This window comes from Euphorbia lathyris, chromosome 10 (genome assembly GCF_963576675.1).
Source record: "Euphorbia lathyris chromosome 10, ddEupLath1.1, whole genome shotgun sequence".
NCBI lineage: Eukaryota > Viridiplantae > Streptophyta > Magnoliopsida > Malpighiales > Euphorbiaceae > Euphorbia > Euphorbia lathyris.
In genome coordinates, this window is record NC_088919.1 from 64,060,813 (window position 1) to 64,085,109 (window position 24,297).

Here is a 24,297-nt window from a genome sequence, read left to right on the forward strand (position 1 = left end):
GCTGCCATTGTCATATTTTGGATTAATTATGTTCATGCTTAGGGATGGTAACAAATTAGACCTGTGAATTATCATGTTCCAGTCGTATCATTTTGAGTTTGTGTTAAAAAGAGTAAATCCAAACTCAACCCAAAAACTTTCGTATAACAGTCGTGTTAACTTGTTCGAGTTAGTGTCGAGTTTTCGGGTTACATGTAATTTTGTTATGCATTTATATTAATGAAAACTTTTAAAAATATAAGATGATATGATACTATTTTTAAATATTTTATGTCATTTTTAGATTAATATGTTAACACTGATCATCTAAAAGTCTGATAATATCATGTTAGAGAGACATGTAATGTATTTATAATAATTTAGGAGGTCTGAATCATATTTGTAAGTAATAATTATAATTTAATTATCTTTATTAATAAAATGACATAAAAAATACAAGAGAATATAATAATAATTTTAAATATTCGTATCGTTTTCGGGTTAACATGTCAATCCTAACCCAATCCAAAAATTTACGTTCAGTTTCGTGTCAACCCAAAAATGACACATTACCTACTAAACTAAACTCAAACACTAAAATTGCATATCAATTTTATGTCGTGTAATCGGGTCGTGTGTACTTTTGTCACATCTATCTAACACTACCGACTCTAGTGGGATTACTTTAGTCCCAAGGGTACGTGGTACCCGCCACGTACTTGAACATGTAAATTTTATTTTATTGAAGGTTGATGAATGTGGACACCAAATAGAGAAAAAAATGAAAATTATTATTGTATCAAAATTAACTTTTCATTTTTATTTTTAGTGTTATTTTTTTTTTAATAATTTGAGTGATCTACAATGTTTGAATTTTAAATATTTGTTAAATTTGTGAGTAATTTATTAAATTTATGTTTTGTTAGATTTGTAATTTGTTTATTTTATGGATTGATTCTTAACGGGTAAAGGTACCAGCAGGTATTCACAATTTAAATGAGATGGATATGAGATTCAAGAAATATATCCTTTAAGGTAATAAGATGGGTGCGTGTAATTAAAAAATAAACAGATACGCGTTTAAGGTTTAGGGATTGACATTACCCCAGATATCCTACCCGTTTCATCCATATTCATGAGAACTCATTTTATCCGTACTAATATTTTTAGTATTCAATTTTATCTTTGATTAAGGGATGGATTGTATCGTCAATGATTGAATTTCATGACACAATTTATAAAGGTCACTGAGTTTCCTTTACTTTCAATAAAGTCATTAAATTTTTCTTTTATTTCAATAAAATCATTTCGATCAATTTACATATAAAAATTAACTAAATAGTGATATGACAATCACATTATTTATTTATATGTACGAAGTAATATTTATTTTATTTATGTGCCACGTGAAAGAAAAAAGATAAAAAGTTACATGTCGTAACAATTTCAAAAAGTTGACAAAAAAAAATATAAATTTTAATTTTTTTTATTATTATTATAACGCGAATGTTATGTTTAATATTTTTAACATGATTGTCATACCACTAGAATAGTGACTTTTTATTGTGGATGAAATTAAAATAAAAAATAAAGTTCAATAACTTTGTTGCAGTCATATTTAAACGTAAAGTGAGAATTCTAAACGTTGGAGATTCAAAATTTGAATCGATAGAAGCCCAAACTTTAGAGGCGGAAGCAATTATGGCATATTTCTTAGTGTCAGAGTTATGGCAGGTAATAATGACCTACACATAACCATCATTCTAGTTGTTTTATCATTCATAACGCATGCTAAGCACAATACGTGGCGGTTCATCAGAGGCACACGTATAATACATAATTAACATATCATAGGTATATTTTGGTGCATGGCCTATTTCTCCTAAGTAGATGTTAGGTCTAAAACCACGTATAATATCATACCTTTAAACCACTTAATAAGGGTAAATTTCACAACATTTACCTAATTTCACACTTTGGTGTACAACTTTCAATTTGTCTCACTAATATGTACGAACTTATAGGTAACCTCCCACTTTGGTATATAGCCGGTTAAAATGACCGGTCAACGCGAGTCAACGTGCCATGTCATCATTTTTCACCTCTCTCAATTAAAAATGTGGGACCTCTAAATTTGAAATGTTTAGAATACCCTCGTTGCTTGTCCCTTTCTCTATCATTCTCTTTCATCTTTTTCTGTCTTTCTCTGCAAATCCTTTCTCTCTCTATCTTTCTCTTTCTAACTCCTCTCTCTCATTTTCATTTGTAATTAAGCTTTATTGGCTTTGTGCTTGATATTCTTTCTCAAACATTCATGGCAGATCTACCTATGCTTATGCTTATGGAATACATCAGTATTTCTTGTCTTTTTTTAGATTTCTCATTATTATTATTATTATATTATTATTATTATTATTACAAAATCAACCATTATTGAATTCAAGTTCAGTAGTATTAAGAATAAAATGATCTCAACACATAAGAACCGAAACTAAAGTGTTTCCTTTTTTTTAACAGTAGAGTTGAATTAAATCTAAAGCAACAAGCATTAGCTCTCTAAAAAAATTGAACACCGGATTTGTGTCGTTCATGCCTGAATAGTTCATGAACGAGTTTTGCAATGGATACGGTGTTTTGGTCTTGCAAGAAGTGCAAATATCCCCAAAATTAACACAAGAACAACCAAACCCCAGTAGAACAAATTCAAATTATTCTGATTAATATCATCATCACCATGTAACCATCTCGATCGAAAACGATGCTCAAAACCTGTAATTACCAAAACAACAATACATAAATAACCATTAATATCTCTCTCGAAATGATGCACATGGAGAAACGGTGGATACATTTCCAGAAACCTACTGTTAGATCTGAGATGGAAATATAATTTACAGCGACATTATAGAAGAAATTGACAATGAAAATGTAATTTATCCTAACTGATATCTTTGTTATTGTGCTTATACTTATAATTTTAGCTTTAATTATTTCCCCTTTTTCTATTAGATCTGAGAAGTTAGAGAAAGTAGGGCAGAGGAAAAAAAAATCGACAATGGAAGCTTGATAATGGAGGAATTGTATAGAGAAAGTAGAGGTATTTTAGTAATTAATGGAATTTGGGTATTTAAGTAATTGTATAAGGATGAGTCCCATATTTTTAATTGAGAAAGATGAAAAAAAGATTACATGGCACGTTGACTGGCGTTGACCGATCATTTTAGCCGACTATACACTAAAGTGGGAGGTCATCTATAAGTTCATATATATTAGTGAGACAAATCAAATGTTGTATATCAAAGTGTGAAATGAGATAAAGGTTGTACACCATTGATGATAATAGAATAAGAAACACACACTTCATAATAATCAAATTTTGAAGAACAATTAAAGAAAAAGGAGAAAGTAAATAAAACAAAACAAAAAATAGAATGACATGGATACATTTTATATAAATTCAATTCAACAAATTACATATTCATAATATAGATAACGAATTAAATATAATAATCTATACTATATATAATAGCGGAAGCAGAGAGAAATGAGGAGAAGTATTTTAGAGGCCTTTTTGATGAGTTGTCAACTTAGTAAAAAATCAAAAATAAAAAGATTTAATTAATTAAAAAGAAAAAAAATCAAAAATAAAAAGATTTAATTAATTAAAAATAACAGATTTATATTTATAATATATTAAAAAATTACTAGCCATTAATTAAAATAATAAAAGAAAGTAAGAGTTACAGGAAAATGAAAAAACACAAAGCAAAGGAAATCCAAAAGCCACAAACAAACTTCTATATAAAGTTTGATAGATAGTATTTCACCATTATATTCATTGGTCATGATAGATAGTATTATGTTTCTGAAGGAAATTATTCGATTTTTTTCATATGTTGTAGTTATTTTGTTCTCAATTGTGTTGTTGTTATATTTTTTTTATTAAACAATAGTTGTTATAGTTTCATCTTTCAGATCCATTTCTGCCGTTACCCAGGTTCTATATACCTCTCGCTACCTTATCCATGTTTTCTTTTTTATTTGTTTTTTTTTTCCAAACTGATATCTCCAATTGAAGAAATCCGATAGAAATAGAAGATTCATGGATAACTAAAATCGGAAAACACAAAGATGTCAAAAATTACAAAAATTTCTTATGTTTGTCGAGGTAATTATTCAATTTTTTTTTCCATATGTTATAGTTATTTTTGTTCTTAATTGTGTTGTTTTATTTTATTTTTACTAAACAATAGTTGTTATAGTTTCATATTTCAGAGATGAAATTCCACTTCAGTCGTTACCCAGGTTTCATACCTCTCGCTACCTTATCCATGTTTTCTTTTTATTTGTCTTTTATTTTTCAAAATGAATAAACTAAAGATTTTGTATATTTGCATTCTTTTTTAGTATATGTTGCTAGGTGTTATTGTTTCTATTGTTAAGTCTAACTAAAATTTAGATTTTCGGCTTTATATGAACTCAATTGTTAGCTTTAATTGAAGTTAAATTAACTTTTCTAATTTAGAACGTGTTGAAATCCACTCATTTTTTTAGTTTGAGTTTATCTAACCGATATGGATTGTATTTTTTATTTTTATGTATTTTGGTACAAATAGATATAAAGTTTCACACAATAGTTGTTCGTTGAAGTTTGAGACATATTGAAGAAAATATTGAAGAGGTATTGAAATATTATACTTACAATGAAGTTTATTTTAATTATAAATTATGTTATATTATTATTATTATTATTATTATCAAGGAGTTATTTTTTCCCAGTTCTCTCGACAAAGAGATTGTAAGCGTCTAATACATTTGATAAGATGTTTATTCTCGAAAAATTTGGATTATGCCAGATATGAATTCAAAATGAAGGTAAATAAAAATATATTTTGATGCTCAAAATCCAAAAAATGTACATTAATTATGAAATATTGAGATAATTGCTTTTGCAACATTAGTTATATAGTTTTTGACTATTATATCGTGGTTTGTATAAAATTGTTAGTATTTCAAGAGTTTTAACAGATGAAAATGAAACATGAGCATAAGACAAGTTGTTGGAAAATATTAATTAAAAAATATTATTATTTGAATCTCTTCAAATTCTCAAATGTTGAGCATAATAATTCTAATTAATAGAATCAATTTCACATATTAATTATAAAACGTTTTTTTTGGTACTGAGTGGTTACAATTGTGATTTAATTCTATTTAACTAAAATTAATTTACTGACTTAATACTTCATTAATAAAAAAAATAAAAAGTTTAATTAATAGGCAAAAAATATTTTCACTCTCCTCTTTATATGCTTATATCTTACATTCTCTCTTATTTTCAAAAAAAAAAAACGAGAGGAAGATAGTTCTCTCATAATTATCTTTTTTGTCCATTCATTTTTGTTTTCTATTCTTTTGTTTGTTTTTCTTGCTTGCGAAATTCAAGAATATATAATTATTAGAAAATATTAATAAAGTCAAATAAGTGATATCTGCGAAAATGTAGTTTAATTTGATTTTTGTTTAACATAGATTGTAATTCTTTTGTATTATAGATATAATATTTAATTTTAATTGTAGTCTAATTCAATTTTTAGTTTTTTATTATATTCTAATATATTTCTTAATTAATGTCATTTTTATTGTTATTGTTTCATAGAAATCTAATTATAAAAAAATGTGAAAATATATTAAAATTACTAAAAAGTATTAATCATTGAATTTTGTAAAAATAAATAAATCATTCACCTTTAGTTAAAATTCTATAAAAAAAAATTAATCAATTATTTTCGAAATTAATTTGATTTGATTTGAATTATCAATAAAAAGGTGCATTCTATGGTTACTTTGTTTTTAACAAAGTAAACCTTACTTGGTTATTTTCACCATTAGATGATGAAGTGTAAAATTCATCCAATGGTGAAAACACACAAAGTAAAGGTTACTTTGTAAAAAACAAAGTAACCATAGCCTTTACCCAATAAAAAATATATATTAATTTCAAATATACATAATATACAAATTTCTCATAGCATGATATAAAATTACTTAAAAGTAAATATGTCATTTTATTTATTTATCCAAATTATATAAAAGTTTCGTATCCCGTGCATCGCACAGGTTTTCGACTAGTTGATATTAATTAGTGAGACAATCATATACCTATAGTTACAGAACATGAAAGTTTCAATAACAAGTTCCATCACAACAAGAGAGAGTTATGAGTGCCACAATAAATCGTTTATTCATGTTTTTCGTGGTTCATATTTTTCGTAGTTTTACATTTTTAACGTTTTCTCAATTTTTCTTTAAACGTGTATGTTTTGGAAAAAATGTTTTACCTTTTTGAAAAGAGTAAAACATTTCCCCTTATTTATTCCTTCATTTTCCATTGACTTACCACTTATTTTGAAAAATTGGAAAAATATTTTCCAGCGGAATATTTCCCCCCAAACAAACAGGGCCTAAACGACAATAATGAAAAAGAAAAGGCATGCATTCCTTCATAAACATTAAATCTGTAATATCAAATTTATTATGAATAACTAAGAATATATGCATCAGACCAAATATTTATGCATAGCTAAAAGTGCAGATGCAAAATCAATTCAAGACTCGATATTAGCCTCAATTGTTTTCAAGACCAAGATATTTGTTAGAATAGTTGTCTAAATACTTGAAAAGAATAGGGAAGATAGTAAAAGCAATACCAGTGGAAGAGAATCAAGTAGGGAATGGTCATGCATAAGAAGCAGGAATATTGTAAAAGAAAGGAGGTGTGATAGTTTGTTACTAGGCAGTAGAGCATGGCCGTAAGGGCATTATAGGAAATAAAGAAGGGTTTTTCTACGTCATCCAGTCCGTCCAATCTGAGTCATCCAGTCCGACCAAGTCACCTCTAATCCAACTATAAATCCAGTTTGATATCCAGTCTGGTTCTGGTAACATTGGTTGAGAGGAGAAAGAGTATTGAGAATTTTGTGAATAGGCTCTTCAAAGAGTTTGGGCTCTACCTCTTCAAATGAAGAGGGAACCTGACGGACACCAGTTATTTTTAGTTGTATGCTTGTGATGGTAAATATTAGATAATTTTTTATAAGCATCTGTTTGTCAATGCTAACTACAGTAAAACTTTTATAAATTAATAATAATGGGACGATGAAATTTTATTAATTTATAGAGATATTAATTAATAAATTATTAATTATTAATTTAAAGAGTGGTTTTATAAAATTTTAAAAATAAATTTTTAATTTTTAATTTAAATAAATTTTTTTATCTAAAATCAATGAACAAATAAAGTTTATGTCTATTTAAAGTACTATAAAGTCATATTTTGCTAAATTATCGTGAAAATAGTCAGAGATGAAATTCAACTAGATTTAAATTTAAAAAAAAAACAAAGTACTATAGGGTCATATTTTGCTAAATTATCATAAGTATATATCTATATATATAGATATACTTGACAAATTATTAATTTATAGAGATAATAAACAATGTATTTATTTATAAAGGGTTGTTCTACGAAATTATTATCTTATTAATTTATTAAATTGATCATTTTTTAAACCGGTCCAAGTCGGGACCAACATAAATTATTATTTTAAAGAGATTATTAATTTATGAAGGTTTGACAGCTAGAAAAGGCAGAACCAAATAGGCACTAGGGAATATTTGTTTACTCCATTTTCTCATCCAAAAAATAAGAGATTTAGGTGTTTGGCTAGAAAACTAATGTTTGCCAGCTTTTTCTAAAAGCAGAGAATCCTGTTATTCTAACAGGGAACGACAAATCCTAACAGCCAAAATAGCAAGTAAATCAAACAGGCCCTGAGTCTAAATCTAAAGACGTTTCACATTAAACAGAAAATTACAAAATCGAAAATTATCAGGAGTAATTGCACTTGGCACCTTACTTTTCACTGTACTGAAAACATATGAACTGCTCTTTGACTGTATGTAATTTCAATCCAGGTTGATGACTCAAAATCTGATTCGCCAAAACAAGCGAACTCGTTATCAATACTAATACACTTCAGAATAATGTATAAAAAATTTAGAAAAAAAAGTATTCTGACATCCTTGATCTTTTTAATTTATTGGATAAGCCTTTGATCTTTTAATTTGACACATTGAGCTCCCGATCAATTACATTAAGCTCTTGGTGACCAAGAAAGTTAGCTTTAAACATAAAACTCGGCAAATAGAATGACATTCATTTCATATGAGTTAAAGTTTACATTTTGACTTAATACATCATTTGCCCCTTGAACTTGTCCAAAATGGTTGATTGGTCCCCTGAACTTTCAAAGTGTCTCGATAGCCCCTGAACTTGCATAAAATATTCAGTTAGCCCTCTGAACTTGCATAAAATGTAATCAATTAATCATTCAGTTGTAAAAAAGTAAGTCAAATGCGGAAGATATGTTACACGTGCCTTAAAATGTTATTACATACTTCACAAAATAGATTAAAACATGTTAAAAAAGAAATTATTACTTATTCAACTATAAAACATTTTCTTCTCTAATATTATAATCGCATACCCCAATCTTGGTCGTTTTACTTTTTTAAGATGCGTGCAACATATCTTCCGTATTTAACTTACTTTTTTACAACTGGGTGATTAATTGATTACATTTTATGCAAGTTCAGGGGGCTAACTGGATATTTTATATAAGTTCAGGGGGATATTGAGACACTTTGAAAGTTCAGGAGGCCAATCAACCATTTTGGACAAGTTCAGGAGGCAAATGACGTATTAAGTCTTACATTTTTAACCGTTTGAAAGCTATTTTTCATATGTTCGATGAAAGCTTCTTTCAAGTTGTAAAAAAGCAATTCCAGATAAGGTTGTAACCGAGCCGAGCCAAGTTTTGGCCTGCTCGTGCTCAGCTCATGTTCACAAGTTTTTTCACGAGTTTTGCTCGCGAGCAACTCGTTAATTCATTTTATGAACTTCATTTGCGAACAACTGTTAATTATGTTCATTAATTATATTGATTTGAAATTGAAATGTATGTAGTTTTGAAATCTACAAAGCTAATCAAATCAAGCTTGTTCATGAACCTATAATCGAGCTTGCTTACGAACTTCCGAGCCAAGCTTTGCCATGCTCAAGCTCAGCTTGTTTATAAATCGAGGCGAATCATGAGCGGCTTGGCTAATTTACAGACCTAATTCCAAATGAAGATAAATAATTAATTCTCTTTCTATTGAATTTTATACTTAATGTGTGCAAAATTACAACTTGATTGAGTGCTCAATGTGTTAGAAAGAAAGATCATAGGCTTTTAATTCGAAAAGATCAAAATCCCCAATCAAAATTGAAGCAAAATCCTCAATGATTAAAACCAAATTACAATCTATTTCATCATTCAAAAACTAAATTAAAGCATACAAATTTATAGCCATATCAATTCAAATTTAAAAAATTAAACTAACTTAGCTTCACCAGGATGACCATTGCCGCCTAAAGGAAGATCAACATCATCAACAGCCCATGGCGACTGAACTTTATCCATTTTCACATTATGACTATTGGACTTCATTTCTTCACAGTATGACTACTGAACTTTACACTTTTTAACATTGGTGGACACTCAACGCGTCAAAACGACCGTTGATGGCTAAAAATAAAAAATCCGCAACGTTAATAATATTCTAAGGAACTTTAATTCTTGAAAATTTTCGTTTTGAGGTTATTTAGGTGATGTTTGGTTAGGAGAGATAAAGTGAATTTTTAGAGAGAGAAAGCTCCCAAAAAATATGGTTTCATGGTAAATGTCATTCTGGACAACTTTAATTCTTGAATATTTTCATTTTGAGGTCGTTAACGGTTATTTTGAGAAGTTAGTTAAAATTAAGTGGCCACCGGTGTTAAAAAATGTAAAGTTCAGTAGTCATACTGGAAAGAAATGAAGTTCAGTGGCCATAATGTGAAAATGGATAAAGTTCAGTGGCCATAGATGTAATTTACCCAACTTTTTTCTTTTTGGTTTCTTTTTTATTTTTAAATTTTTACCCACAAAACATAAAAAATTTAGATATGAATCCAAAATTAATTAACACCTTAAATTACATAAATCAATCAAGCACAAATTAATTTTTATCAAATTACATAAATCATCAATCAAGCACAAATTGTCATCAACCAAACACAAATTACATAAATTATCAATCAAACACAAATTACATAATAATTAAGGGATAAGGTGCAAAAATACCTCTAACGTTTACAGTCAACAGTAATTTTACCTTTAATATCCAAAATGGTGCAATTTGACCCATAACGTTATCAAGTTGGGTCAATTTGAGAAATTATTCATCAAAATGTCTTCTCGGTCATGAATATTGTTATTTTCACTTCACATGTGAGTCATTTTATCACTCATTAGTAACGGATCATAAACATATGATTAGATGTGAATTTTTTAAATAAAATAATAAAAAATATACTGTCTATTGTACGAGTTGGACAAAAAAAATTCAAAATATTTCGTCGAATTTGTAAATTTTAATCTTCAATTTTATTATTAAATTACAAAAAATATGAAATCTTTTTTTAAACGAATGCAACTGGTGCAAAATAAGGAACAAAATATCCGTGTTTTATAATAATGTCTAAAATTGACCAAACTTATCAACTTTAGAGGTAAAATTGATCTTGGCTACCAACATTAGGGGTAAAATTGCATCATTTTAGACGTTAGGAGTAAAATTGCTCCTGACGATAAACTTTAAGGGTATTTTTATACCTTATCCCAATAATCAATCAAGCATAAATCATCATCAATCAAGCACAAATTACATAAATCATCAATTAAGCACAAACTACATGTAAATCATCAATAAATCCTTAACTTTTACTAAATTCTTCAACCAAGCATAAATTAATACTTTAATTTAAAATCGTCCAACCGACCAATCCTATATTCGCCACTCATTGGATGGGAATTGAATTGGTAGTATAAGGTTAAGACTATGTTGTGTGGTGTGACTTGTTTGATCCCCTTTAGCATTCAAGAAATTATTTAAAAGTTTTAATAAGCTAAAAAAAGGATTAGAATCGAAGAAATGTAAAAAAAAAAAAAAAAAAAAAACCAAGAAAGTGAAAGATACTCCCTCCGGTCCACAATAGAAGTCTTTTTAGAGAGTTTTTTTTATTCCACAATACATGACATTTTGCTTAAATCTATGTATATTAATTTACTTTTACCAAATATAACCCTATTTAAGTTGACTTTTTGTCTTGGGAATAGATAAAGTTACTAGTGGATACAATTATTACAAGGGTAACAAAGTCTTTTACTTAAAATTAATTGCATTTCTTAATTAGTGTGCATTAACTTAAATGACTTCTATTGTGGACCGGAGGGAGTATATTATAAGAGCATCTTCAAGAGACTTTTAATGCACTCTTAAAAATAATATAAATAATCGATTCTTAGTGATTTAAGAGTGACTAAGATATATCATCTCCAACAATACTCCTTATATTCACTCTTTATTTATTATTTATTGTTATATTGACCAATAGTGTGAGGAGAGATACTTTTCAACAATAAATTATTAATAAAAAATGAATTAAGGAGTCACTAAGAGGTGGAGAGAGACTCTCTACTAATAACGAGGATGAATGAGCTCTTAGTGATTTGAGGAGCTACTAAAAGGCTGTAGGAGCTGATTTTTAACTCTCCATTCTTAAATGTTAACTTAAGAGCCAAATTAAGAAGCTCTTGTAGATGCTCAAAGTAAATGGAAGTTTGAAAAGATGAAATTTAAATATAGCTTAAGTACATTTGTGTTTCATGGCAGAATACGTAGGGCTGTAAACGAACCAAGTCAAGCTTTAGCCTGTTCAGACTTGGCTCGGCAGAAAATTGACAAGCTCGATCTCAACATTCTGTTCGTGAGCTGTTCACGAACAGCTCATTAATCCAGTTCATGAACTTCGCTCACCAACAACTCATTATTTATGTTCATTAATTATATTGGTTTGAAATTTCTTTAACAAAAAAAACTATATAGTTTTGAAATCTATAAAAGTTTATACAGAACTATGTTATTTTATATTTACTCATTTATAGAAATATTATTATTAAAAAAATAATTGAACCACATGAGCATGTTCATGAACATTATATCAAGCTTGTTGATGAACCTATAATCGAGCTTGCTCGTGAGTTTCGCCATGCTCAAACTCGTTTACAAATTGAGTTCAACACGATCGAACTTTTATCGAGCTGCTCATGAGCAGCTCGGCTCATACAGGGGCCAAATGAGATTTATGCCTTCTAAATAACATCGTTTTCTCAATCTTCTCTATCTCCGATAATCTTCATCATCTTCAGGAGGTCGTGCTATTTCAGCATTTTCTCCAAGGGGGTGTTTGGTTGGATAAATTTATGGTGGAGAATGGGAATGAGAATGGTTCATTACCTTTTTTAATGTTTGGTTTTACCAATTTAATTTAGGAATGGGAATCACATTCCCGTATTTATAGAATTATTGATTCCCTCCCCACTCCCCATTAATCAAATTTGCATTCCCATTCCCATTGAAATTTAACTAAAATGAAACCATCCCACGTTTGATTTATTTGTTTTTTTTAACCAAGCCACGTTTTGTTTACAATCTAACTACCACATGCATATATTAATCCAAAATAATCCCATACTTGATTTTCTTCAAACAAGTAGTATTATACTATAAAATATGATATATCAAATTTATTAATTCATTAATATATGTAATATTTTATTATATTATTTAATAAAAAATTATTAATTTGAAATAAATAAATAAATTTTAATTTTATCATTTTGATTTTGATTCCAATTCCGAAAATTAAACAAACAACTCTTAAAAGTAATTAGATTCTGATTCCGGATTAAACCAAACAAAACAAATAAATAGTCATTCCGATTCTGATTCCGTAACATTCCGATTCCGATTCCAATTCCGATTTCAAAGTTTGAACCAAACGCCCCCTAAGTTGAACCATTTCGACAACTTGACTAATTCCCACTTCCCAAAGCGTAGACTCTTTGATAAGTCTCGTCGGAAAAGACCGAGCTTGAAGCCTCCAGGTACTACTTGTTAGTGTAGACTCTTTGATAAGCCTCGTCGTAAAAGACCGAGTTTAACTATGTTGCACAAAACGGAAATGGTAACATGAAATGAAACAAATAGGGATACTAGGAAACAACGTTATTTGTAAGAAAAATTAGCTGGTAAGAATGATGTAAAAAATGCTAGGCGCTAGTTGGGCAGATAGGGTCCTTGGGGATTAATCGGATTTGTATTTTTTATTTGGTAATCATCAAATTGTTATATAAATTCAATCAAAATATGTATTATATTAGTTAAAAATAATAATATAAAATTATTTAATGTAAAAAGACACGTATAATTATAATATATATCGTTAAAAATGTACAAACATCAATATTCCAACAATAGTATCATTGAAACAATTCAAAAGTGAATTATAATAAAGCAAACAGTCGAAAATATTGGAGGGGACAAGCTTTCTGTTACTTGTACTTCTTTGCTCTTTGGGACGTGCTATGTTAGACGTAGAGTCAATACTAGCGTTTCTTGTCTTCGGGCTTAATAGCTTTTGGGCCGTTCTTTGCTTCTAGAGTGGTCTTGCTTGTGGGCCAGAAACAAAGGCTTTGGGCCTTTTTCTTTTTACTTAAGGGTTTTCTTGATTTTTTTTTCTTTTTAATATTTAGTCACAACACTTAATAAACTTGTTAGTACAAATAAATCAATATATACTTTTGTACTTAAACTATTTTTGGAAATTTAATTTCATATTAAATATTTTTGTCATAATAAAAAATCTCTGTGAAAATCGTGTTTCAATAAAATCGAGTTCGTAAATGAAAAGAGAAAGAAGAAGATAAAAAAGGCGTCTAAGTGTTATATATATATATGAATGATATTATGAGTAATTTTTAGATGAAAAAAAACTAGATATTTAATGTGTTTTGTAATGGGTTTAAATATGTAAATGGACTCTCTATTTGGTCAAGTTTTATATTTTTCCATAAATCAAATCACTTTCTATGTGAGATTTTGAAATTAGATGTTCATAATGTTACTAACTCGATGTTGAGTGACCATGATGTAATTTATCTAGGGGCGGATACAGGGAGGGGTGTGGATCTCTTCGGCTGCCAGAATCACCATAATCATGGGTAATTTCGGCTTCTGTCTCCATAAAATTTGAAGTTGTGGTGATTCTGGTCCCCTAGTTTTCAAATTTTTTTGATGGGATGCTGAATTAGCATCCAAAAATTGGTCCAGGTCTGTTAGATTCTTTCTAAATCCAAAATTCTAACATTTTTATTTTTTTTACATGTTAAGAATCTTAAACATAATATAACTTAATTTTAAAAAGTTTTAAATCGGTATTTAAAAATTGTTTTTTCACCATTCAAATTATAACAGGTATATATACGATTTTTTTAAAAATAAATTCAATTTAATAAATTTTTATTTTTACACGCATACTTCTAAATTTGCTGTCGAATTTATCCCATGTTCTGCTGAGGGGTGAGCATCGGTTCGGTTCGGTTACTAATCGAACCGAACTATTGGTTAACCGAACCGATATTTAGATAATTTTAAAACCGAACCATACCAAATAACTCAAATAACCGAAGTTGACCCAACTGAAAATTTTCGGTTCGGTTCGGTTACCAACCAAATAACCGAAAATTTTATATTTTTAATTTAAATGTTAAAATTGTTATAAATTATGAAATTTTAGCTTCATTAATTTGTAATTTGCAATTTCAAAATCAATTAACCAAATACCTCATATATTATAAATTAATTTAATAATGTTTAAAACTAAAATTTTGGGCTTTTTTGTACAAATTGAAGTATGAAAGAATAAATATATAAATAAAATTATATTTTTTAGTTAAACATAAATTATATTCGGTTTTTGGTTAGACCAATATTTTTTTTAGAATAACCGAACCGATAACCAAATACCGAACAAGAAAAAGTTGACAATCGAACCGAATCAAAATATTAAAATAACCGAACCAAATAAGAGTTTTGGTTCGGTTATCGGTTCCCTCATCGTTTTTTGGAGTTTTTGCTCACCCCTAGTTCTGCGTGCTGCTGGTCTGCAATTAGATACATAACTAGAGACATGGAAAGAGTTTGCATTATTTTATGAGACCGCTCAGGATCCCTTCTCCGCCAACCGGCGAGTCACCGGTCTTGCCTGGTATCTTCAAAGGCATTATCCGACGGGCAATTGTAATCGGAAATGGATTTGCCGGCGCAGAGAATCAGTGCATCGGCCTGGTTCGCGCTCTTGGCCTCACCTCTCGCTATTCCCTACGTGTAACTTATACTCCCTCCTCAATCTCCTTCTATGTTATCATTTTCTTTCCTTTTTCCTTTCCTGTATTGAAATGTTTCAGATCATTTGCTATTTCAGCGGATTATCAGGCCTAGGGGTGGCATTAATAGGTGGCTACATTGGCTACCAGTTTCCATCCACAAAAGAGTCGACTTCCTAATCAGGAGAATCTACGGCGAATCTTGGAGATATGGAGTGAATGTTAATCGGAAACAAGTAGTTCCTTTTTCGAGTGAAAAATTTGGTACTAAATTGAATTTCTGAAACTAATTAACATTTTCGCTTTTTTCTTCAAGAGTTCAATTTTTGGAATGTTAAGACTATCATTCAATAATGTAGGTTATGCTTTTTCTTTCATGATTTTTAGATGTACTAGATGCTGATGCCAAGCAGATTGCATCCATGGCTCGTGATTCATTTGACAGGTACTGTTAATTTGTTTTTCTTTACAGTTAATCATTTTGCTTGTTGATGATTAGCTGATTACATGATTTTGCTTGTTACTTGTCAATTATTAATTATTAGTTTGATAATATGATTAAAATTGATATTATGTTATATTGTCAGGATTAGTTTTATAGGTTACGACTTCTTGAATGATGATTTTGTCACAATGTTGTGTGATTTATCCTCAGAGAAGGTCCACTCTTGGTGGTTGCATCTGGCCGAGACACCATTCCTACAGCAAGCTCCATAAAATTATTAGCTCCAGATAATGTTTTTGTTGTTCAGGTTGAACTCGGCTCAGTGAATTTTTCTCTAATCTTTTTGTGAAGTGTACCTGTGTAGTTGCATTGCATATGAAGATTGACCAATATTTTGCCAGAAAAAAATAATCATAGAAGCAAAAGTAAAATGAGTTTAGTGAGTTGAATTTCCAGTTTCTGCTTATTTTACTCTTGTCATGTGTCAGTATGATTATCTGTGTTTTGCGTATTGAAAGTTTTTGATGGCTTATTTATTATGTGACTTCTCACCAAAAAACCATTTTTTATGTAAACCGTTTTACAGATACAACATCCCAGATCACAGCTGAATAAATTTGATTTGGTTATCACTCCACGCCATGATTATTATCCGTTAACTCCTCAGGCGCAGGAGCAAATACCCTTCCTCTTCCGCAGATGGATAACTCCACGGGAACCTCCTGATAGGCACGTGGTATGCATTTTCGTTGGTAAATACAGTATTAAATGAGTTTGCTAATTTGAATAAGAAAAACTTTGAACAGTCCACTAAACTTAGCTTCTCTTTTCCAAGTCAACCGCTTTACTATTTGAAACTATTTGGAGCTCTGCTTCTGTGTTTCAGGTTCTCACTGTAGGAGCCCTTCATCGAGCTGATTCTGCTGCACTGAAAAGTGCAGCTTCTATTTGGCATGATGAATTGGATCCACTTCCAAAGCCCTTGCTTGTTGTCAATATTGGAGGGCCTACTAGTGAGTTTTTTGTTTGCAAATGTATTTAGATGCCATTTATTAGGTTATTCATTACTTCATTGCATATTGTTGTTAGTACACATTCAAATTGTTGTGGGACATATAATGTTAACTGAAAATTTGGATTCACAGCATTGAAAGACATCTTGGCATTTTTAGATCATAATTGTAGATGCTATTACCCTGAGAATGTTTGTTAATGTTTCATCCCTGGGACCTCTTATTAGATAGCTGTTGTTATTCTAGAACTTGCGTATAAGCAGGTCATAGAATCCCAGTATTTTTCATTTAGTATGGTGTGAAATGGAAGAAACATGCTTTTCACTTTCTAGACAACATCTAGAGTCTTTATCATGATTGAAGTGATTTTTTCATCTATCAAGGCCGCAGATGTAAAAGAACATTTTGGTCAAGTGCAGGAGCAAAACATGTAGCTCACTGCACATGTTGATTACTCATAGTTTTTGTGTTAGGTACATAGTTTTTAAAGGCGCGCCTTACGCAAGGCTCAAGGTAGCGAGCCTTAATTCCCCTAGGCGACACACATGGGCTTCAGAGGCTCTCATCAAGGCGCACCTCAGTAACATTTAGTGTTTTGATTAGGTTTTTTTTAACAGTTCATTAGTCTCAACCACTGATCTAATCTACGTAAATTTAATTTTAACCCTTGATCTAATCTAAGTAAAGTGTAAAACAAAATAAGAATATGAAGATGAGGAGGAAATTGGAGATGAAAATGATAGTGGAGACTTTGGAGAGGATGATATTAATCTTGAGGAGGATCTTGATGATGATTATTAGTTTTTCTGAGTTCTTTTTGATTGACAATGAAAGCTTATTAGTTTATTAGCATTAGTTAGGTACTTAGGTTAAGTATATGTCTCTATGAACTTAACTTGGTGCTTTTGACATTTAATATTATGTTTTTATGTGGTTTTGTCTTGTTTGTGTGGTTATAAGTGTATTTTTTGGTTCATCGTGACTTGTGCTAACTAGTAATACAGTATTAGTGATATTAATATCAAATATTGATATATAAATTTTGTATACATATATTTTTATTTTCTGCGCCTCATGTTCACCTTGTGTGGCGCCTTGCACCTGGGCTCTAAGACCCCATAGCGCCTTAGTGCGCCTTGCGCCTTTAACAACTCTGGTTGGATATGTTTAAAGTGTTAGATCAATGATAGAGGGCAGCCAATATAGGGGAGAAAGTCAGAAGTTTGGTTATGGGGCATAATACGAATTAGTTCATGTCATTTTTCGTATATTTAATATTAAACTTTGCACGAATGATAGTCCATAGCCGTAATGATGCTTTGATATTTATGTGAGAGTTAAGACAAGCATCTCTGGTATCAATCTAAAGAATTTCACATAGATGATATGATATATTCTTGCAAGTGAACAGCCTGTTCACCAAGTAATAGTTATTGATCCTTTTACCTTGTATATAAATAGATATTCAGTACCCTAAGTTTTTCTTTCTCGATAGATCACTGCAAGTACGGAGCAGATCTTGCAAAACAGCTGGCAGATATGTTGCGGAAAGTTCTTTGGAGTTGTGGAAGTGTTAGAATATCCTTTTCTCGAAGAACTCCTGCGAAGGTTATAGAAATTCTTTGGCATTTATTGTTGATTCTTTTGATGTATGTTAACGACTTTTAGGTTCTGCTACGGGCAGGTTTCTGAGATTTTATGGCAAGAATTCAGTAATAACACTAAGGTTTACATTTGGGACGGTGAAGGTGTGCAACTGACTAGAAGAACAATGCTTGAGTAATCTATATTTTCAAATTTATAAAAGAATAAGTTTTTGAATGCTTACTGATTAGGTCCAAATCCACATATGGGGCACCTAGCTTGGGCTGATGCTTTTGTAATCACGGCTGATTCCGTGAGTATGTTGAGTGAAGCTTGTAGCACCCGGTAATGCTTGTTGAACATAATAAGGTCTTTCTTCTTGGTGATAAATGATAGATTTTCCTTATGAGTTGAAGTTTCTCTTACTTGGCTGCAGGAAGCCCGTGTATGTAATCGGAGCTGAGAGGTGCACATGGAAGTTTGCTGACTTCCAAAAGAGATTGCGGGAGCGAGGAGTGGCTAGACCATTCACCGGCAAAGAGGATGTAAGTTTCCATCTCTCTAGTCATTTCCTCTGCTACTGCTCTGTTATTACTAGAGGACATTTATGTGGATTTATGCCTAGAAATTACAGTTTCTTAACAACCTTTCAAAGAACGAAAAGTGAATATGAAACAATATGGTGTGAGCAGCATAAGAAATGCATTTAACCATGGTTTGATAATACAGATATCTGAAACCTGGAGCTACACTCCCCTGAATGACACTACAGAGGCTGCTAGTCGGGTAGTTAACACGCTCGCTGAACGCGGGTGGACAATAGGAGCATGATTACAGTAAAACCTTCATAAATTAGTAACCTCTTTAAAATAATAATTTCTTCTGGTCCCGACTTGGGCCAGATCATTAATTTTATACTCGATAAATTAATATCTCTATAAAATTAATAAAATTTTATGGTCCCAACATTATTAATTTATAGAGGTTTTACTGTATATTACAGTTATCTGAAACCTGGAGCTACACTCCACTGAATGACACTACAGAGGCTGCTAGTCGGGTAGTTAACGCACTCGCTGAACGTGGGTGGACAATACTAGCATGATTTAGTTATATTAATTTTTGAACTGATGTCCTACTGATATACTGTAAATAATGTCTGATTTTCAGTCTTAGAGCTTTTACTAAAGTAGAAACAGAGTAGTGGTGCATGTAAAATGAGAAATGAGACTTAGAGAAACTGTACAATATCTGATGAGCAAAACCATGGCACAGTAGACAGTGATGGATCTAGGATTTACTGGCAGGAGTGCTTGCTTGTGATGGTCCGTCGTGATTTATAAGTGTAAAATTAATATTTTTTGGGTGTTTTACATAAAAAGAAATAAAGTCGTGTACACCGTTTTCATAGATTTTCCAGCCTTTTCTGACGACCAGTGGGTGCTCAATCCCCCCCTAGCTGCCTCTTATCCGTCCCTAGCAGTAGATACTATTGAATTTCAATTGATTCTGTTGTGATTATCCAAAATCACATATTTGCATTCTAGGTTCGGTTATGGGCAATTGTCAACCAAGAGTTAAAACTGGAACAATTCCATATAAGGCTACGGTCCAAATTTGCTTGTAACGTTTTTGGAAAAGCGTAGATATATGCTAATGTAGAAATAATAAAATTTTGTTCTTAACACTTTTAGTTAGACCAAAGAAATAAGATTTTTACCTGAGCTTAGAGGCGAAGTCAAAAGAGCACGGAGGTGCTGCCGCACCCTATCTATCAGACACCATCCTTTATAGCGGTGGTTTTACCATTATACACTCCTTTATCTTCATATATAAGCTCTGATCGGACTTCCAGCAGATGAAAGACTATTTTTTTTGTCCTAACCCATGCCAAAATGATGTTTTTTTGGCTTCGTATGGACAAAATAAATTTTAAGCTTGTTCTTTATGGGTTGAATTTTATTTTTTTTGTATTTCAAGCAGTCAAATGCCGACTCTATCACTACCTAGGTTCAAAATTGTTTCTATGGTCGGACTGCAAATATTGATACAACTCCATTGAAATGAAACTGAATCTTTTTCGCTACCGAAACCGGGCCGACTGCTGGAACTCCAGCTCCGACCGGATCTCCAGAGGCGTAACTTATACTGTAATTAAAAAGACAGTCCACTTTTTTTTTTTTTTTTTTGTGCGCGCGTTAAGAGCATATCTACGAAACATTAAAAGAATATTTGAACCTTTATATATATATATATATATTCTGGTCTGATAAAATGTAATTAATAGAGGAGTTGGTGTTATTGGGCTAGCTAGGAACAACAAATAATATTCTGATCACCATAAACAAACTTAATGGATATGGTAACCAATTTCAACAGCTCCTCAATTATCCAATTTCACTATTTATAAACCAACTAAAATCCATTCTCTTCACCACCAAAATTAGCAATCAAATCTTCAAATTTCTCATCAATCAACAGCAAAAATGATGAAAAATGAGCAAAATCACACCATTGAAGTTGCAGAGACCAGTTCGGTCGCAAAAGGAGGTGTAATTAGAGACCAAAAAGGAGGTTACTTGAAAGGCTTTGCTATTTTTGACTTCATACTCAGATTATCTGCTATAGCTGCAGCTTTAGCAGCTGCTTCCACTATGGGAATTAGTGACCAAACTCTCCCTTTTTTCACCCAGTTCTTCCAGTTTCAAGCTAGTTATGATAATTTTTCCACTTTTCAGTAAGTCTATTTATAGTTTTTAATATAATTTGTTAATTGCGTATTGTGTTGTATTTCGGGTTGTTTAAAGGAGAGGCGGGGTTACGGGGGATGCCGTTGCAACCCCTGGAAATGCTGGGGGTGATTATGGGGTGTCTTGACCCGGTGATTTCATCTGTGTCAGACATAAATATAAGATCTATGATTGAGTCTTAACTATCAGCTCGAGCTTTTAGTTCAAACGGTTCCATGAAGAGGAGATATCCGTTTTTTTTACCCGGTGTTTATATGGTCTGTAGCTGTAAATGAGTCGAGCTGCTAGTTCAGCTCAACATTCAGCTCGATAAAAGTAGATGTGGCAATTGCTGGATTCGTGTCGTGTTAATTTCGGGTAAGTGTAGAAATGAGTCAACCGTAACACAACCCAAAAATTTTCGTGTCAAAATCATGTTAACCTAATAGAGTTAGTGTCAATTTCGTGTCGTGTTTTCGGGTCACGTGTAATTTTACTGTATACATATACTAATTGTGACTTTTAAAAATATAGGAGGATATGGTAATATTTTTAAATATTTTATGTCATTTTTGGATTAATATCATCCGAAAGTCCGCTAATATCATGTTGGGGGCTCATGTAATGTATTTATGACAATATAGGAGGTTCGAGTCATGTTTGCAAGTAATAATTGTAATTTTATTACTTTTATTAATAAAGCCGATATGTAAAAACATGATAAAATATAATAATAATTTTAAAAATTCTTATCAAATTTGTTTCGTTTTCGGGTTAGCATGTCAACTCTAACTCAACTCAACAAATTCCGAGTCCATTTTGTGTCAAACAAAAAAAAGACACATTACCTACCAATCTAAACTCAAACATTAAAATTGTCGATTTCGTGTCATATAATCAGGTCATCTGTACTTTTGTCACCTCTAGATAAAAAATCGATCATATTCGGCTCAATTTGTAAACTAGTCGAGCTTAACCACGACAGAACTCGGCTCTAAAGCTAATGAATAAGGTCAGTTATAGATTTGTGAACAAGCTTGTAAAACAAGCACAATTATAATGTTCATTAAAATTAGCGACGGAATGACCGTCACCAAACCTATAATACCCTGTAATTCCAATTTACAAAATCTGTAATGGATTTAAAAAATCGACGGAAATACGTCGTAAACTCGTAATTTTTGTTGTAATTCAATTTTACGAAAATCGGTCACAGATTTGTAATCAGTTCCAAAATCAGACGTAATTATCCGTCTCTAATTTTTAGCTCCAAATAAACTCTGTAATTTTTAATATATTTTTGTACATTGATCTCTCGAGAATTAATTTCTAGCTCCGCCACTAATGACATCAATGCGTACATGCAGGTTTTTCGTGATTGCAATGGCATTAGTTGCTGGATACCTTGTCCTCTCTCTTCCCTTCTCTATTGTATCGATTGTCCGCCCATTTGCAGCCGGGATAAGGATTTTGCTCTTCGTTTTTGACACAGTAAGTCATCTCTTTAACCGTTAACTATATCAAAAGGTTAAACCAAATTATCTAATAAGTTGTTCATTATGAATCCTAATCTAATGTGGTCAGTGACGGATTCAGGATTTACTGACAAAGTCGTCCAATGCTTTTGATGTTTAATTGCATTTTGTTCGGTTTACTATATAAAAATTAAGGGATAAGGTACAAAAAATAATCATAACGTTGACAGTTATGGTCAACCTTACCCCTGACGTCTAAAATGCTGCAATTTTACCTCTAACTTTGGTAGCCAAGAATAATTTTATCTCGAACGTTGACAAGTTGAGTCGATTTAAGACATCATTATAAAACACAAATATTTTGTTGTATCTCAATTACTTCTAAAAAAGTTCACATTTTTTTATCTAATAAAAAATTGGAGATTAAATTTTTAAATTCGAAAAAACAATTGAATTTTTTTTATACAACTTATATAAAATACACTATAGAATTTTACTTTTTCTTTTAAAAAAAATTCACATCTATTTATATATTTGAGATCTGTTATTAATTAGTGATAAAATGACATGAAATGTAGATGAAAAATTCATGACTGAGAAGACATTTTGATAAATTATTTGTCAAATTGACCTAACTTGCCAACGTTAGGGGTAAAATCTCACTTTGACATGTTGAGAGTATTTTTGCAACTTATCTCAAAATTAAAACTCCATAGACATGTTTAGTGTCCATTTGTTTTACCAAATTGCTTTTCCAAAAAGCGGAGATTCTCTGCTTTTATAAAAGACTATTTTTCAGGGTAATGAGGTGACTAACCAAATACCTAAAACTCTCATTTTTTAAGTGAAAAGGTAAACAGAGCATGAAAATGAGCTACCAAACGCTCCCTTAGTGAAATTTTTCCACGACTAATGGGTGTTCAAACCTCCTCCTCACCCCCTAAATTCATCCGTGAATGTGATTCTTTCCAATTGATTGATTAATTGATTGCAGGTGTCGCTTTTCCTGAATGCTGCTGCCGCTGCTGCGGCAGCCGACTTAGTGTACTTGGCACACAACGGGAATGCTACGACGAACTGGCTGGCGATATGCAACCAGTTCGGCGATTTCTGCCAGGAAGTGAGCGGATCTGTGGTGGCCGCGTTTGCTTCGGCTATTATCCTCATGGTGTTGGTGCTCATTTCTGGTTTTACTCTTCGAAGACTTTAATATATAATTAAAAGATTTCCTTTCATCAACGTTTGTTAGATTTTCTATGTTTATGTAAGATCTTGATTGATCAATGTTATGAATTTGGTGCTTCATTATATATATATATATATGGACATAAGTTTAAATTTGTAAAGAAGAAGAAGACTAGTGTGTGAGCAAATTTGTAATGGAAATTAATGTCTTTTTTCCGTATTTTATCTAATCAAGTTAACCATACAACTCGGTTCAGTTCTAAAGAAAAAGTCAATGGTTCAATTTGGTTCTGGATTTTTTTTCCTAGATATTCGGTCTGGTTCCAGAATCTCCAACATATTTACTTAGTAATATTAGGAATTTGAAAATCTCCATAATTATGTTTAATTAAGTCAACCGTATATTTCGGTTCTAAAAAAAGTCAACGATTTAATCAAATTATGGATTTTTTATTCGAGTATTCGGTGTGGGTCAAAATTTTCATAGATGGTACAATTTGGAGATTTGAAAAT

General features: G+C 31.1%; 2 protein-coding genes across 4 annotated transcripts; both read left to right on the forward strand.

Moving 5' to 3' along the window:
* The first annotated feature begins 15,150 nt into the window (after positions 1-15,150).
* LOC136208067 (mitochondrial fission protein ELM1-like) lies at positions 15,151-19,789 on the forward strand. Of its 3 annotated transcripts, XM_065998903.1 has the most exons (12): positions 15,151-15,354; positions 15,452-15,617; positions 15,741-15,798; positions 16,009-16,105; positions 16,385-16,534; positions 16,685-16,811; positions 18,307-18,419; positions 18,496-18,559; positions 18,647-18,740; positions 18,832-18,940; positions 19,125-19,231; positions 19,399-19,789. In XM_065998903.1, exons 1-11 carry the CDS (start codon positions 15,181-15,183, stop codon positions 19,224-19,226), a joined length of 1,254 nt encoding a protein of 417 aa, XP_065854975.1. In that variant the 5' UTR covers positions 15,151-15,180; the 3' UTR covers positions 19,227-19,231; positions 19,399-19,789. The 3 variants fall into 3 exon arrangements, with proteins under 3 accessions (XP_065854975.1, XP_065854974.1, XP_065854976.1); XM_065998902.1 differs by having other exon boundaries at positions 19,125-19,789; XM_065998904.1 differs by lacking the exon at positions 19,125-19,231.
* A 1,092-nt stretch (positions 19,790-20,881) lies between these two features.
* On the forward strand, positions 20,882-23,960 carry LOC136208068 (casparian strip membrane protein 2-like). Its single transcript, XM_065998905.1, has 3 exons — positions 20,882-21,132; positions 22,492-22,615; positions 23,594-23,960. The coding sequence occupies exons 1-3, from the start codon at positions 20,882-20,884 to the stop codon at positions 23,807-23,809; spliced, it is 591 nt and encodes a 196-aa protein (XP_065854977.1). The 3' UTR covers positions 23,810-23,960.
* The last annotated feature ends 337 nt before the right edge of the window (positions 23,961-24,297 follow it).

What these genes read in the sequence shown, in the direction of transcription:
- LOC136208067 (XM_065998902.1), top strand. Translation starts at nt 15,181, where the DNA reads ATGAGACCGCTCAGGATCCCTTCTCCGCCAACCGGCGAGTCACCGGTC. An exon ending in GCTCGTGATTCATTTGACAG is followed by an intron (nt 15,799 to 16,008) that starts GTACTGTTAATT and finishes ATTTATCCTCAG; the next exon opens with AGAAGGTCCACTCTTGGTGG. An exon ending in ATAATGTTTTTGTTGTTCAG is followed by an intron (nt 16,106 to 16,384) that starts GTTGAACTCGGC and finishes ACCGTTTTACAG; the next exon opens with ATACAACATCCCAGATCACA.
- LOC136208068 (XM_065998905.1), top strand. Translation starts at nt 20,882, where the DNA reads ATGATGAAAAATGAGCAAAATCACACCATTGAAGTTGCAGAGACCAGT. An exon ending in GATAATTTTTCCACTTTTCA is followed by an intron (nt 21,133 to 22,491) that starts GTAAGTCTATTT and finishes GCGTACATGCAG; the next exon opens with GTTTTTCGTGATTGCAATGG. An exon ending in TGCTCTTCGTTTTTGACACA is followed by an intron (nt 22,616 to 23,593) that starts GTAAGTCATCTC and finishes AATTGATTGCAG; the next exon opens with GTGTCGCTTTTCCTGAATGC.